Source organism: Diceros bicornis, chromosome 29 (genome assembly GCF_020826845.1).
Source record: "Diceros bicornis minor isolate mBicDic1 chromosome 29, mDicBic1.mat.cur, whole genome shotgun sequence".
Lineage (NCBI taxonomy): Eukaryota > Metazoa > Chordata > Mammalia > Perissodactyla > Rhinocerotidae > Diceros > Diceros bicornis.
The window spans coordinates 41,546,570-41,561,826 of record NC_080768.1 but is presented as its reverse complement, the minus strand read 5'-3'; the positions used below and the strand labels follow the sequence as shown (position 1 = coordinate 41,561,826).

The 15,257-nt window shown below is 40.8% G+C and overlaps 1 protein-coding gene across 1 annotated transcript; it reads left to right on the top strand.

The window, feature by feature from the left end:
- Positions 1-326: 326 nt before the first annotated feature.
- On the top strand, positions 327-10,272 carry LOC131394093 (arylamine N-acetyltransferase 1). Its single transcript, XM_058525356.1, has 2 exons — positions 327-385; positions 9,277-10,272. The coding sequence occupies exon 2, from the start codon at positions 9,283-9,285 to the stop codon at positions 10,153-10,155; it is 873 nt and encodes a 290-aa protein (XP_058381339.1). The 5' UTR covers positions 327-385; positions 9,277-9,282; the 3' UTR covers positions 10,156-10,272.
- Positions 10,273-15,257: the final 4,985 nt, after the last annotated feature.

Below are 15,257 nucleotides of genomic sequence, written 5' to 3'. Positions count from 1 at the left end.
CCCCCTCTAGGTTAATGGATCTGCTTTTCCTGGACCCCCTCAAAACCCTCACCTCCCACATTCTGCACTGGACATCTGGATTCAGGCTCCCTAAGAGCAGGAACTGTGTCCAACACAAGGTCATAGCCCCCCAGAGCCTCTGGCCAGGGCTCATGGGATAATACAGCTCTCCACCCTTCTTCAATGAAGGAATAGATTTTGATTAGAGGTGCACAAGGACAACCTAAGGCCCCACGACTACATTTCCCAGAGATCCCCGGGTGATTCTGACTAGACTCCAGGGGTGGAGCAGTGTGCAAAGCCAGTGAGGACACTTCCTGTGCTGCCCTGGAGGTGGGAGGAGTGCAGTCAGCCTGGTTCCTGGTTGTGGCCCCAGTGGAGCTCGGTGAGTGACTTGTTTATGCTTTGAAATCGGGGGCTAAATCTTATCTCAAATGCGGGTTCAGGAGGCTAGATAGATACCCCACCACGCCTGAGTTTCAAGTCCTAAGGTGGTTCAGAAAGTTTGGCTGACACACACTTTGAATGCCCTACTCTACAGCAGAACGCTGAAGAAACAGACTTGTGATTCAAACTGTCTGGGTTCAAGTCACAGCCACACCACCTCCTGGCTGTGAGACCTGGGCAGGTCACCTAGCGTCTCTAACAGTCAGTTTATCTGTCAGTAAATGGAGCTGTAAGGGAGCTCACTGGAAAGGTTGTTACAAGGATTGAAGAGGTATAAAAGTAGATGATGAGTACATCAGGGATGTGTTTCAGGGAACGGGATTTCCCTCTTGGATAATTGAAACGATGGTGTCCGTCTCCTCTGTCCCCACCTGGATGTGTCCCAAAGGGCCCAGTTCGTCCTGCAGACAACAAGTTCATAACAGTCCCTGCTCCTCCTGCATTAGGTGATGGGAAATTCTCTCAGGATCTCAAATGTTCGGGGGACTGGGTTACATCATCTGCAACATTTAAGGGAATTCCTGGGGAAATCTCATCGTGTTAGAAGGAGGCTTAGCAAGGAGGGTCTCCAAGAGCCACAAATGACAAGAATCAACTCCTTCACCGGCAGGCTCACTGAGGACCCCGTGCCCTGAGCACCCTGAGCACAGATGTGCAGAATTCCATAGGAGAGAGGAGCCTGCTGAGGCAGCCAGCCCCAGGAGCAGGGCCCTGTGGGCTCTCACTCTGGACATTGCTCCCGTGCCCTGGCATGACACCCACAACAAGGGCACGCCCTGTTGGGTCTCTTTTAATAAACTGCTCTTTGCCTCCCCCAGGGTCCTCATTTTAGTTTCTCAGTCACAGAATCGGCTGACCCGCCCTCTCCCCTCACAGGGAAGTGGTTAACTGTCAGCTATTTAGCTGCTCCCCGCCCAGAGACTTATTTTGTTTGCCCTTCCTGGGTTTAAAAAGTCCAAAGGCAGCTTTAAAAATGGGCAGATTTCACCCACAAGTCTGAGTTTCTCCTTCTCCTGAGGAGGGGAAAAAATAAACAAAAGAAACCCCACACTCAGAACTTCCTGCTGCCTGGGGCTCCTCCACTATCTTGGCTGTGACAGCTGTTTTCCGTGGATGGGGCTTTCGGGGTCTGCTCCACAGGCCCTCAGTGCACCAAGCACTGCTGAAAGAGGGTGTGGGGGCATGGCTTGCTGGGCAACTTCTCCTTTTCCACCTGGAAAGTCACTGTGCTGGCCCTTGCCCCTGGGAGTGGGCTGGGTTGTAGTGTCCTTGCAGTTTCCCCAGAGCCAAGAGGAAAATGGAAGGAAGGGGAGGGAAGGGAGGGGGAGGGAGAGGGGAGAAGGGGAGGAGGGAAGAGAAGGGGAAAGGAAAAGGGAGGAAAAGAAAATAAAAGCACACAGAAAGAAAAACCACTCAGAAGTTCTCCTTAATATTCTTCTATCCAACTTGGTAATTCTATTCCGAGGTATGTGCCCAAGAGATTTGAAAACAGATACTGAAGAAAGTACTTGAACACAAATGTTCAGAGCAGCACTATTCAAAATAGCCAAAGGTGGAAACAACCCAAATGCCCATCGAGAAATGAGATCCACAAAAAACGTGTGTCCATACCCTGGAGTATTATTCAGTCACACAAAGAATGAAGTATTGATACAGGTTACAATACAGATGCACCTTGAAAACATTGCGCTAAATGAGAGGAGCTAGCCACAAGAGGCCACATATTATATGATTGCATTTATATGAAATATCCAGAACAGTTAAATCTATAGAGACGGAAAGTAGAGTGGTGTTTACCAGGGGCTGGAGGAAATGGGGAGTAACTGCTTAGTGGGTATGGGGCTTTATTTTGGGGTCATGAGATATTTTGGAACTAGATAGAAGTGGTGGTTGCACAAAATGGTGAATGTACTAAACGACATTGAATTGTTCACTTTAAGATGGTTAATTTATGTTATGTGAATTTCACATCAATTTTTTAAAAAATTTATTCAAGAATACGAGGAATCCTCACAGTAGAGGTTGAAGATTCCACCTCAGTGCAAAGTGTATTTGTGCTGCTTGTAGCCCTGAGTGTGAGGGCAGCATTTTCTTCCCTCCCCAGGGCCCTCAATCTAGTTCCTCAAGCACAAAATAGTGGATTCCACTCCTTCCCTCAGAAGAAAGTTTCTAACTGTGTCAACCTTCAAAAATAGAAACCAGGTTAAGAGGCAAAGTGTTTACTCGGGATCAAAGAATTGCAACTTGTGGAGCACAGATTCAGGTAGAAGCCTAAATAGTGTCCCAGTTACAAAGTGAAAGAAGAGAGTTTTTATGGGGAAAGGAAAGGAGTAATTACATAAAAAGAAGAGAGAAAAGAAAAAAATCTTCTATAGGTGTTAACCAGCTAGGTTATTCTTCAGCTGTACATGGCTGTATTACCAATTCTGTCTTCAGAAAGAGAGTCCATAGTCATCAGTCTTTGTAGTCAGGATGTCTGCTTTCCTGTTAGCTTCACATACAATTGTTTAGAAGGCAGTGCTGGTCCAAAGGTCTTGCCCAGTTCAAACAGTCCAAAGGTTCAAGAAGTAAGACACGCAGGCAGTTCCTCTGAAATGGTTGCTCCAGCTGTTTTAAAATGGCTCCACCTATTTCAACTTTTGACAACTGTCCCAGAGACTTATTTTGCTTGGCCTTTCCTTCTTCACCTTAGCAGCTGTTTCTCTCCAGACTGGCTTTCCGAGCCTGTTCTGTGGATCCCACTGTACACATCTGACCTCTGCAGGCATTGACTCAGAGCTGTGGCTGAGATGCAGATCTTCTGTACACTCAGGCCCGTTGAACAGTGGCCTTTGAACAGGGTCAGCCTAGCAAATCCTTTTCCATGCAGAAAGTCAAATGCTGGCCACTTGCCCCTAGGAAGGAGGCTGGGTTGTAGTGTCAATCCAATGGAATGCCATGGCCTTCCCGGGACAGAGAAAGAACAGAAAAGGAAAAGGGTAGGAAAAGGAAAAAAATACACACAGAGAAAGACAAGCCACTCACTAGTACTCCTTAAAATTCTCCTGTCCGGTAATGCCAGAAATCCAGCCAGTAGGTCTAGTAGATTCCATCTCATAATTGTACTTGGGCTGCTTATAGTCTTGAGGTGTCATGGCAGCATCTCAGGGGTGGACTACCTCTGGACCAACATGTTTTTAATTCTGCCATTTTAGGCTCTTGCTTACAACTTCATTTGGGGAAAGAATAAGGGTTTCTTTAGCCAAAAAAAAAAAAAATTGAAAACCACTGCTGGACATGAAAGATGTAGAGATCCTAGAGACTGGGAACTAGACAATGAGTTTTCCATATCAACTTGGTCTCCAGAAGTATATCCAAAAACGTCATTTGTAATTGAAGTACCATGTCCTTTAGGGATAAATCACAGCAGTTGGTTCAGCTATTGAATATTACCATTCAATAGCTGAACAATGAGCATTCATTTGATCTATAGAAAAAAGCAAGTCTCCTTTGCCTAACATTCAAGGCTCTCTGGAAGTTACCTCATCCTGTGTATCTTACCTTTCTTTCACACAGGTCTTCAAAATGACTACCAATGTGACTTAAGTCAGGTTCCCCAGAATCAGATACTGAGACAAGGATCCGTGTGCAAGTGATTTATTAAGGAAGTGCTCCTGGGAGAAACCCAGTTTCAGTCTGGATGTGAACTATAACTCAAAGTTTGTCCAGACTTAAGGCAAGGCAACTGGGCTTTCAAAACCTCCCACCAGTAAGTATTGACTCAGGGCTGCCCGGGCAGGACATGAATTTCCCGGCACTTCCATCTCTCTGCATAGAAAGGTGAAGTAGCTCCAGAAGCTCTCAACAAGTCCCCCAAAGAGAGTCTAGGGTGCAGGTCCTTAAGCATAAGAACACAGAAGCCAGGCCAGGGGCACAGCAAAATTGTAAAGGAGATCTGAAGGAATCTGGGTGGCTTACAGACAGCATTCTCTCCACACTAGCCTCCGTCCGGAGTCCTCAGCAATCCCATGTGCCCTCTCTGGGTACACTAAGCATGCTCTGTTCTTTACCCTTCTGTTCCTATGGTGGAGGCCAATAGGTTTAACGGGTTTCATTTGAGTCACATTTTTTTAAATGTTTTTTAATTACTTTAGCCATAATTCTCATAATGTTTCCACTCTTTGTTCTATAATAAAAGGAGTCACTGCTGCCTAGTGGTCCTTTATTGTGGCCTATCTCTTCCTTATTTTTTCATTTTGATTTACATTTTCACTGGCCAGTGGAGAGGAAACACTTTATCAGGGTAGCTCATCATTGTTGCATTCCTCAAGTTCTTTCATGTTTGAGATTGTCTTTATATTCATGTTGGCTTTATGATTAAATGAAACATTAACAGAATAATATTTGAGGTCATACTTTCCTTCAACACTTTGTAAGCATAGTTCCATTACTTCATCTTTCGATATTTCTGTGGAGTATTCTGATGCCATTCCAATATTTTCTCTCTTATAAAGTGTTTGCTTTCTCTGCCTGATGCTTGAGTAGTTTTTTCTAATTTTGAGTATTCAATAATTTAGCCATAATATATTTCAGTGTTGAATCAAACTTTCCCAGAATCTTGTCTCCCTTGTTTTATAGATTTAATTTTTGCTTCGTTTCAAGAAAACGTTTCTTTGTAAAATGTAAGCTTTTTGAGTTCTCATTCAAAAGCACCAATTGTCTTCTGTTGGATTGTCTTTGATTGCTTTCTATGTCTATTAGCTTCTCTCTAACTGTTTAATGGCTTTATCTTTTCATTAACCATTACTATGGGTATTAAATTTTTCTTCTACATAAGTAATTTGATATTATGCTGTACCTATATTGTCTCTTTCTACTTATAATTAATTGTGTATTAGCTTTGTTTTTGTTCTTAATTAGCTTCCTAAGGTCTGAAGTCTTTCTTTCCATAATACTGTATTATTTTATCACTTCATTTTTTGAGTCTTTGTTATGGGTCCGTTTTAAATGTTCTATCCCTCCAAGTGAAGAAAGTCTGTGAAGAATCTATTTCTAGTGTTCAGTTTATTTTTCTTCTTGAGTTGGGTATCTTTTTTGAGCCTGTCTTTTGCATATTATGTCCTTTTCTTCTAATCCCAATCTCATAGTATATTTGCATTCTGTTTTTCATCATATTCATGCACGTATAGCTCTGTCTCCACCTTGTATTTGTTTCTTGAATTTAATGTGACTGGTGAGGCATCTGGCTGGAGTGGGGCTTGGACTCTGCAATCTTTTCATTGGAGACAAGGGAAGATAATAACAGAAGACAGTTTGATGGCTGATCTTCTATATATGGGTGGTTCTTCTTCCTTTCTGGTGACACCATACATTAAGAACATTGCCTTATTTTTCTGCCCAATATCACCAATTATACTTTACAGCTAAAGAAAGACCAGGTGCTACCATTACATACTGGTCTGTGCCGTGTTTGGTAAATGTTCTAGTAGCAATCATGGGCATGGAACATAGTTCACCACCCCCTTGCTGATCCCATGGTAACTAATCATCTGGTTGGTTGCTTCTGAGCCCTCTCCTCTGGGTTTCCACAATCTCCAGACTTAGAGCCCCATCAGTATTGCTCCCATCTCCTGTGGGTATACTTTCTACACTCTCCCTATGCAACTCAGATGTTCCCTTTCTTCTTCAATCTTTCCCTTCTGTTTTGTGGTTTTAAGGGATTTTTCATAATTTATGGTCCACCAAACTACCTTTTTGTTTTCAAGGGAGGTCACATTATATGTTTCACTATCTTTTCTGTTATTTCTAGAGTTTGGGCCAGGAAAAAGAAATTTCTAAGTTTTCTGAATTAAAACTGAAAATTAACCTACTTCCAATTTACCTAAAAAGATATTAAGTGCCTTTCAGAGTTCTCTGAGTGTGTTCACTCTATCTCCCTGGAGTCTTCTCTTATGTTTATCATCAACCTGAAAGGAAAGGGAACATCACTGCACAGAGATGCTACAAATCAATATATAAAGCTAGTAGAGTTTTCAGTCAGCTATTTTCCTGGCAACTACTTTCAAAAGACTTCCAGAATTTCACCTTAAATCACAACTTTAATAATACAAAATTTCTTAAGTTTAGTCACAGAATACTCAAGTATTGTTTGGTTACAAAGTATTGTTTGGATGTTGCTTGCATCCAGGCCACTAACAAAAACTGGCTTTATTGAATGGACCTGCAGTTACTAAATTCGAAGTCAACATTATATCTTAAAAAAAAAAGGAAAGAAGAGAGAGAGGAAAACAAACACTTTAAAGCCAATTACAACATTTAGAAAGAAATATAAACTAATTTCCTAGTAGAAGGAACAATAGTCTAACCACAAATCAAATAGCCAGCCTATAAACCACCTGATTCCTTACAGATCAGCCTTTACCTCTCTTCCCTACACACTCATTACAGATTCTGGGTTAGCGGCCAGACAGGATGTGGAGTGGTCTGGCTAAATACCATTTGTTCTTTCTGTGCCTAGGTGGTAGAGTATTAGAGCTGGTCTAAATGTTGAGAAAGATGCTGGTGAGATGAGAAGAAATGCAATGAATCTAATAAATTTAAGGGAAACAATATTACAGATATCAAGAACAGAAATTTAGAAACACTGGCAATATGGGAATGACAGCTGGGTCAAAAAGGGGAAATAGAAGACTCTAAAAGAAATGCTAAAAGGAGAGAAAAAAGAGAGGTTTAGCTTATCACCATTAAATTTAGGGGCAGGGCCCTTTACCATGCCGTCTCAGGGTGTGCCACATTACAAAGGGATTAGTCTGCTTAGCACTGTTGCAAAATCTCAATAGATTAAGACTTTTTGGTAACAGGTGACAAAAACCTTTTTTAAAAGGTCAAGCATGTCTAAACCATATTCCTTTTGTCCCACATCACCTGCCCTCCTTACTTACTCAGCACTGCCTCTGGATGTAGAGGCAGGAGAGGGTTTGGGATGGTGTGGCTAAATTACAGTAATTACAGTTGTTCTCTCTTCGTCTGAGTGATGGAGTTTTAGAGCTCATGTAGATGTTGAGAAAGGATGCTCATGCAAGTTAAGATGAGAAGAAATGAAATGAACTTAATAGATTTGGGGGAATAATGTTGCCGATATCAAGAATAGAGAAAGTTGAAACACTAGCAAAATGGGAAGAATAGCTAATCAGAAAAGAGAAATAGGAGAATCCAAAAGAAGTGACATTAAGAAGGACAACAGGAGCCCTTATCACCATTAACCAGAAGCAGGGTGTACCATGCACTTCAGGCCACGTCGTTACCGATAGTTATGTACCCCTGCTACAGTCAGTGTCCACACTGGACTAGGTCTCTTTAGTAGCAGGGCACAGAAATCTTTTCTACATGGCATTTAATAAAACAATAACTTATTTTTTGTTTTTTTTTTCCTGGCTTACTTTACCAGAAAGTCAAGAGATAACTTACCACTTGATTTAGGCCTTGTCTCATCTTTCTTTCTCTTGCTTTTCATTCCTTACCTTGATAACTTCTTTGTTGATATTATCCTTCAGTCAATTCTCCCAGTAGCTTTGAGCAAATATCCTACCAGCTTCTAACTCTGCAGCAGAAAGTATCTGCTTAGGTTTCAGCAAAAGTCCCTCAATAGAGTCTCATTGACCTGACTCAGGTCACTTGCCAGCCATGAGCAAAGCACTGGTCCTAGAGCATATGTGCTTTGAGTTGGTCCTACCTGGGTCACACGTCTATTCATTCAGCTCAGTGTGTACAGCTCGTTTGCCATAAAATAAAATAGTCAAAACTATCAGTTTGATTATGGTACATTTTGCCTCAACTGCAACCTGCCCTTCTCACAATGATTTCTCATCTCAGAGTAATAGCCAAAAGGCCAGCATTGTCTCTAAGGCCTCTGTTACCTGTCTGATCTCATCTCAATCCACACTGCCTCTCACTCACTCTGCTCCAGTCACCCTGGCGTCCTAGATGTTCCCTGAACACTCTAGGCAAGTTGTACTTGAAGGCTTTTGTCTCTTCTGTCCCTTCTGCCTGAATGGTCTTCCCCACACATGTGGACCTGGCTTGTTCTCTCACATCCTTAAGGTCAAAGTGAGGCTTTCTTTGACAACTTTATTTAAAATTGAAGCACTCTGTGCATGTTCTATCTGCTTTTTTTGCTTTAGTATTCCCCAGAGCACTTATCACAATCCAAGAAATTGCATCTTTTATTTATTTATTCAGTCCACTATCTGTGTCATCTCAATCCTGGATAAAATGTAAAATTTCCAAGGGCAAGCAAGCCCTAGATCAATAGTAAATATATAGTAGGTTTTCAGTAAATTATTTGTTGAATGAATCAATAAATAATGCATGAATGAATGAAAATTTGAATGGAGAACTTTGGGTAAGGTTCAGCTAAAAGGGAAATTGAGTGGGTCTGGTATCTTGAATACAACATACTTTATTACATAATTGTCCTGTTTATATTGGGAACTGTTTGTAAACCCTATTTTAGTTGATACAATTTGAACCTTTTTTCATTTGTCTCTAAAAAAGCCACATGTAAGCTGTTTATCATTTTGCTCATCACTTAATCTAGACTTCCAACTTCTCATGCTTGAAACAGGGAAGTGGTAACATTTTTTTACAGGGTTACTGAAACTATTAAGTGAGCTTATATATGTGAAACAATTAATACAATAAAAGCACTAAACAAAAGACTTCTAATTACAGGTATTTATAACTATCATTTGTATTTACTTATTTAAAATACATTAGTTATAATTAGGCTAATCAAAGAAATCCAAGTACAAAAGTAATGCTATTTGTATTTGTTTTATTTCCTTGCCTTAGGGGATCATGGACATTGAAGCATATTTTAAAAGAATTGGTTACAAGAACTCTAGAATCAAATTGGACTTGGAAACATTAACTGACATTCTTCAGCACCAGATCCGAGCCATTCCCTTTGAGAACCTTAACATCCATTGTGGGGAACCCATGGAATTGGGCTTGGAGGGCATTTTTAATCAAATTGTGGAGAGAAACCGGGGTGGGTGGTGTCTCCAGGTCAATCATCTTCTCTACTGGGCTCTCACCACAATTGGTTTTGACACCACCATATTAGGAGGGTATGTTTACAACCCTACAGCCAACAAATATAGCAATCGCATGATTCACCTCCTGCTGAAGGTGACCATTGATGGCAGGAACTACATCGCTGATGCTGGGTTTGGTCGCTCTTACCAGATGTGGCAGCCTATGGAGTTAATTTCTGGGAAGGATCAGCCTCAAGTACCTTGCATCTTTCGCTTGACAGAAGAGAATGGAATCTGGTACCTGGACCAAATCAGAAGAGAACAGTACATTCCAAACCAAGAATTTCTTAATTCTGATCTCCTGGAAAAGAATAAATACCGAAAAATCTACAACTTTACTCTTGAACCTCGAACAATTGAAGATTTTGAGTCTGTGAATAAATATCTTCAGATATCTCCAGCATCTGTGTTCACAAGCAAGTCATTCTGTTCGTTGCAGACCCCAGAAGGGGTTCACTGTTTAGTGGGCTTCACTCTTACCTATAGGAAATTCAATTTTAAGGATAACATGGATTTGGTGGAGTTTAAGACACTGAATGAGGAAGAAGTAGAAGAAGAGCTGAAAAACACATTTAATATTTCCTTGGAGAGAAAGCTTATGCCCAAACATGGTGATCAGTTTTTTACCATTTAGAGTAAGGAGTAAAAGTGGCCTTCAGTTTTACTTCAGGTAGTGACACTTTTTGTTATAAAAAATTTTAAACATATGTAAAAGTAGAGTGAATAAAACAATAAATTTACCAACTATCAACTGGCAGCCTATGATATTTCCTCAATGCTCCTACATTATATTGAAGAAAATTCTAGACATAAAATCATTTCACCTTTAATAATGTGAGTATACATAATTAGACAATATTTTAAATAAACAACCTCACACTTTTTTAAAATTAATAATAGTAAAGATGTTTTAAGGATGGCCCATGATTTTCTTGGGGGAAAATAGTGATTTATGCTAGAAAACCTTCCACATCGGTTGAGTGTTGAATTCATAGAAAATGTTTACCATGGTTCAGTAAATAGAATATTGATGAAATTGTTTTTATTAAATTCAACGAGCATATATCCAATGTCCAATTTTTACAAAAATACCACAGGCGTACCTTAGAATTTAATGAAGATATGATACTGCTTCCAAATAACCTAATAGCTCTTAAGACAAAGCTCGAACCAATACCTAGTAACATGTGATTAAGTACCAAGAGAGTGACACAGCTTAATTTCTTAGGTGGTACGTTTTGCAACCACAGTTCTTCATGTACCATTTGATTAAATATGGGAACATTAATATTTAGAATTTTCAAATTCCAGCATTAAGTCATTTATGTCTAAAAGTAATAATTATTGTGAATTTTAAAATACTTATCTGTAAAAACTTGACGTCTAAAAAGTATGTTAAAACATTGTTGGCTACTACAATGTGAGTCACAAAGTTCCTGTTCAGCAGAGTTAGGATATTATGGGGCTAGGCTATTTTTCTGCAACCGTGTGTTCCTCACATCCTCTTTCTTGTCTCCCAATTATGTTCTTTTCTTTCCTTCCACACTGTGTCGTAAGAGAAAGGGTATGAGCTTCAAAGCATATAGATCTGAGTTCAAACCCTGTGGACACTAGGTGAATTACTTGATGAATCTGTAGCTCCAATTCCTCACATGTAAAATGGGGATAATACTTATATAATTAAGTGCCAGACCTAGAGTAAACTCTCAATGAATATTTGTTACATGGATGACTGAATAATGTCAATAATGTTTTTGATACTGAGTCAGCATTTGATGAGAATTCTCCCATCTTGCTTTATTTCCCTCCCAAAGTGTAGCTTCCTCCATCTTGCTTTATTTCCCCCTAGCTTGAAATCCTGATCCTGAAACTGCTCAATTTGCCTGTTTCTTCCTTTCTTAAATATTAATAGGCTATCAGATGGCCCAAATTTGATTGTGGCTTTGTGCATCAGAATTAGAACATTTACTTATCTATAACTCAGATTTCTGTTTGTGAATTCCAGAATCAGGGCTATAATTTAAACGGAAGACTTGTTTTTACATTATTCTCTCTCTTCAACTTGTGATTATCATAATAAGGATAAGAGAAGAGCAGGGACTGGAATGGAGAAGTGTTAGTTAAAAGAACAAGTTACTTTGGATCATGCATACTCATGTACTGATGTAACAGTTGGGAGATACCGCTCAGGGTGGAGACCTGGGCAGTCTGAGCAGGAAGGAAGGATGAAAGATGTATTTCAGTATTTGACAGCTTGCCATCTTCCTTACCTTACTGATAGGCCTTGTTCAGCTCTGCTGCTATCTTGCAGCAATGTCAGGTCACTTCTGGTACTCTTGGGCAGAAAGGATTTTCTCACATTCTGACTAAGACTATGCCAATGGAGAAGATGTTGGCAAGAGATACCAACCAGATCAAAAAGTGGCTTAGGGAGAAAGAAGCAGTTTTGTACAAATGAGTCAAGGAAGTCGTATTGTACAATGAGTATCCTGAAACCCTATGCAATTGTTTTTCCTTGAATACATCTATCACATGGGGAAAAAAGGCCAAAATATGTTGAGTGAGACTCAGAGATAAAAACTTTAGCTGCCAGATTGAAGAGTTTTGTCTCACTGTGCAATATTAATTTTTCTCCAATGAAATCTAAATGAGTGGTCTCTCTGGATTAGTGATTATTGATCCAGTTACTTCTGCCACTTAACAAATTGCCCTGAAACCTAGAAGTTTAAAACAACCACTTTAAGATGCTCCCAGATTCTGTGGGTCTGAAACTTAGGAGGGGCACAGCTGCTCTCCAATGTTCAGCCTCAGCTGAGAGGACTCCAGTGGCTGGCGGTTATTTGTTGCCTGTGTACTACAACTATCTAGAAGCATCTTCACCGACATGCATGGTGCTGGGCTGGGGCTACAATGGGAGCACCTACATGTGGCCTCTCCATGTGGTCTGGGCTTCCCCACAGCATGGCAGCCTTAGGGCAGTCATATTTCTTACACAGTGACTCAGAATTCTACGTGTGAGGGTCCAGCTTACAAGGTGGAAGCTGAATCACCTTTTTAAAAAACTTATTATTTTTAGTTGAAGTGAAATTTACATAAAATTAATTATTTTCAAGTGAACAACCCATTGATATTTAGTACATTCACAATGTTGTGCAACTACCACCTCTATCTAATTTCAAAACATTTTCATCACCCTAAAATAAAACGCCATACCCATTGAACAGTTTGAATTACCTGTCATGACCTAGCATCAAAGTCACATATCATTTCTGCCACATTCTGTTGGTTATAAGTAAGTCACAAGTCCTTCTAGATTCAAGGGGCAAGAACTAGACTTCACTTCTTGCTGTGAAAATGGAAAGTTTCTCGATCATCTGGGATGGAAGATATTCTTATGGCCATCTTTGTAATCTGACACAGTCAACCCTCTGTTCCTAAAAATTTACATTTCTTATATGTGCAAAATACACTCTATTCATTCCAAAATCCCCCAAAAGTCTCCTCCCATTATGGCCCCAGGTGCAGGCTTGGAGTCCAGGATCTTGTTGTCCAGTCCAGATGCAGACGCGGCTCCTCAAGTGCAGTTTTGCGGGTACAACTCTTTGAGCACCATTCTTCTTGATCTGAATACTTGTGAGCTGTCGGGACAAATTACATTACCCCCGTATACCCAACACACAATAGTGAAACAAGCATAAAGTAACCACTGTGGACACTTCTATTCAAACAGGGGTAAACAAGGAGCACACCGCAGTCCCCAGTCCATCACAGTTCTGAAATCCAGCTGGGCCCATGTGGCCAGTTCCTTGATTAGGACTGAGTCCTATTTCCTGGGAGTTGTTACCAGTGTTCTTGCCTTTATTCTCTGGGCTCTTAGATTAACCACATGCCTCTGCCATAATTTTCATCTACAGACCTCCCAAGAAACACCGAGACACCCTAAACTCAAATGCGGTTTGATGACTATAAGGATGAGTATGAGTATATGCAACTAGTTAATAAATACAAACATTCATAACTATGATGGGGCAATGTTTTTTAGAAAGCAGTGTCCTGAGTTTGGGTACCCTGAAAACGGAGCTATCTTCAACTTGTGGCCATAACAATGAGGTCAAGTGAGAAGGAGGGACTGGATTGGAAGAATGTTAGGTAAGAAAATCAGATTACTTGGGGGCATGGAGATTAAATGCAGCAATTTAAGACTCAGAGACTTGTGTGTAGGTGGTTTATTTCGGAAGTGATACCATGTAGGAGAGGGGATAGGGAAAGTGAGGAAAAGGAGGAAAAGTCAATAAGAGGGTTCATTAAGTTTGCTGCTGCGGGCAACAGGAGCTCAACACCCCTAGGACTTACAAAGGAGCATATATGAATGCCTCCCAGAATTTTCCACCAAAGAGCAAGAGGCAGGAGCATTTATCCACTAGTTCCCAACTCCCATAGATTGAGAGTTCCCCCTGAGGTGTTATGTCCCCTGCATTTCCAAGCTCCACGTATGTGTGAGCTCCTATGGGCATCCATTGGAGAAGACCTGTGGCAGGAAGCAAAAACACCCAGTACACATGTGAGACACTGTCAGCATTAAGTCACTGGAAGCCCACGTGTCTGGACTAGTGAGTCAGCCAAAGCAGTTGGTGATGTGGCATGGAGAGATGAGGACAGGCTGGGGATGGAGGCAAGGGCCCCTCCAAATCACTCTGGGTTGTCAGAGCAGCCAAGCTGGGATTAGGATTCAGGCTTGAGACAAAAGTTTAACCTTTTTTCATTTCATGATTTGTAAACACTAGACACAAGTGCAAATAAGAAAGAAACAAACAGGGGCCGGCCCGGTGGCTTAGAGGTTAAGTGTGCGCGCTCTGCTGCTGGTGGCCCGGGTTCGGATCCCGGGCGCGCACCGACGCACCGCTTCTCTGGCCAAGCTGAGGCCACGTCCCACATACAGCAACTAGAAGGATGTGCAACTATGACATACAACTATCTACTGGGGCTTTGGGGGGCTTTGGGGAAGGAAAAAAAAAAGGAGGAGGATTGGCAATAGATGTTAGCTCAGAGCAGGTCTTCCTCAGCAAAAAGGAGAAGGATTAGCATGGATGTTAGCTCAGGGCTGATCTCCCTCACAAAAAAAAAAAAAACAAAAGCAAATGTGAAAAACATACCATGGGGACACTTTCAAAAAAAAAGGAAAAAAAACAAGAAAGAAACAAACACACAAAGAACCTATGGAGCAGAAGAAAAACTGCCATTCTTACAACAGGAAGGTGAGCTACTAAACAGGAACCTTCCATTTTTCAGGACTTTAAGAAATAGTGAGTCCATATGCCGTTTTGGTAATCTCTAATAATATCCAGCAGCATTCCCTGTCAATAATTTTTGGAGGTTTTTTTTCTGGATGTTTTTCAGAATAACTGTGACAGTTATAGTTCAATCATTAGCACTAAACTTTCACTCTATTAAGCCACTGAGATTTGGGGGTTGTTTGTTAGGGCAGCACACTCTAGCCCATCCTGACAAGTACCTCATGGAGCTACGTTAAAGGGGTATGTGAATCCCTGAACAAGTTACTAAATATGTATTTTTTGTTTTCTTTCTTCTTGACAAATGATCTAGCTCCTTTAGCTTATCTTATTATTTTCCAGGAGTTTGGTCATCTTCTATGACAAATGGGATACTAAACACACCAACACCACATGTATGGCCAAATTGCATGAAAAGAGAGATTTCGAACAGCTGCCTTAAGCA

Bases quoted from the DNA above. Each gene is read 5' to 3' on its own strand.
- LOC131394093 (XM_058525356.1), top strand. From the start codon at position 9,283: ATGGACATTGAAGCATATTTTAAAAGAATTGGTTACAAGAACTCTAGA.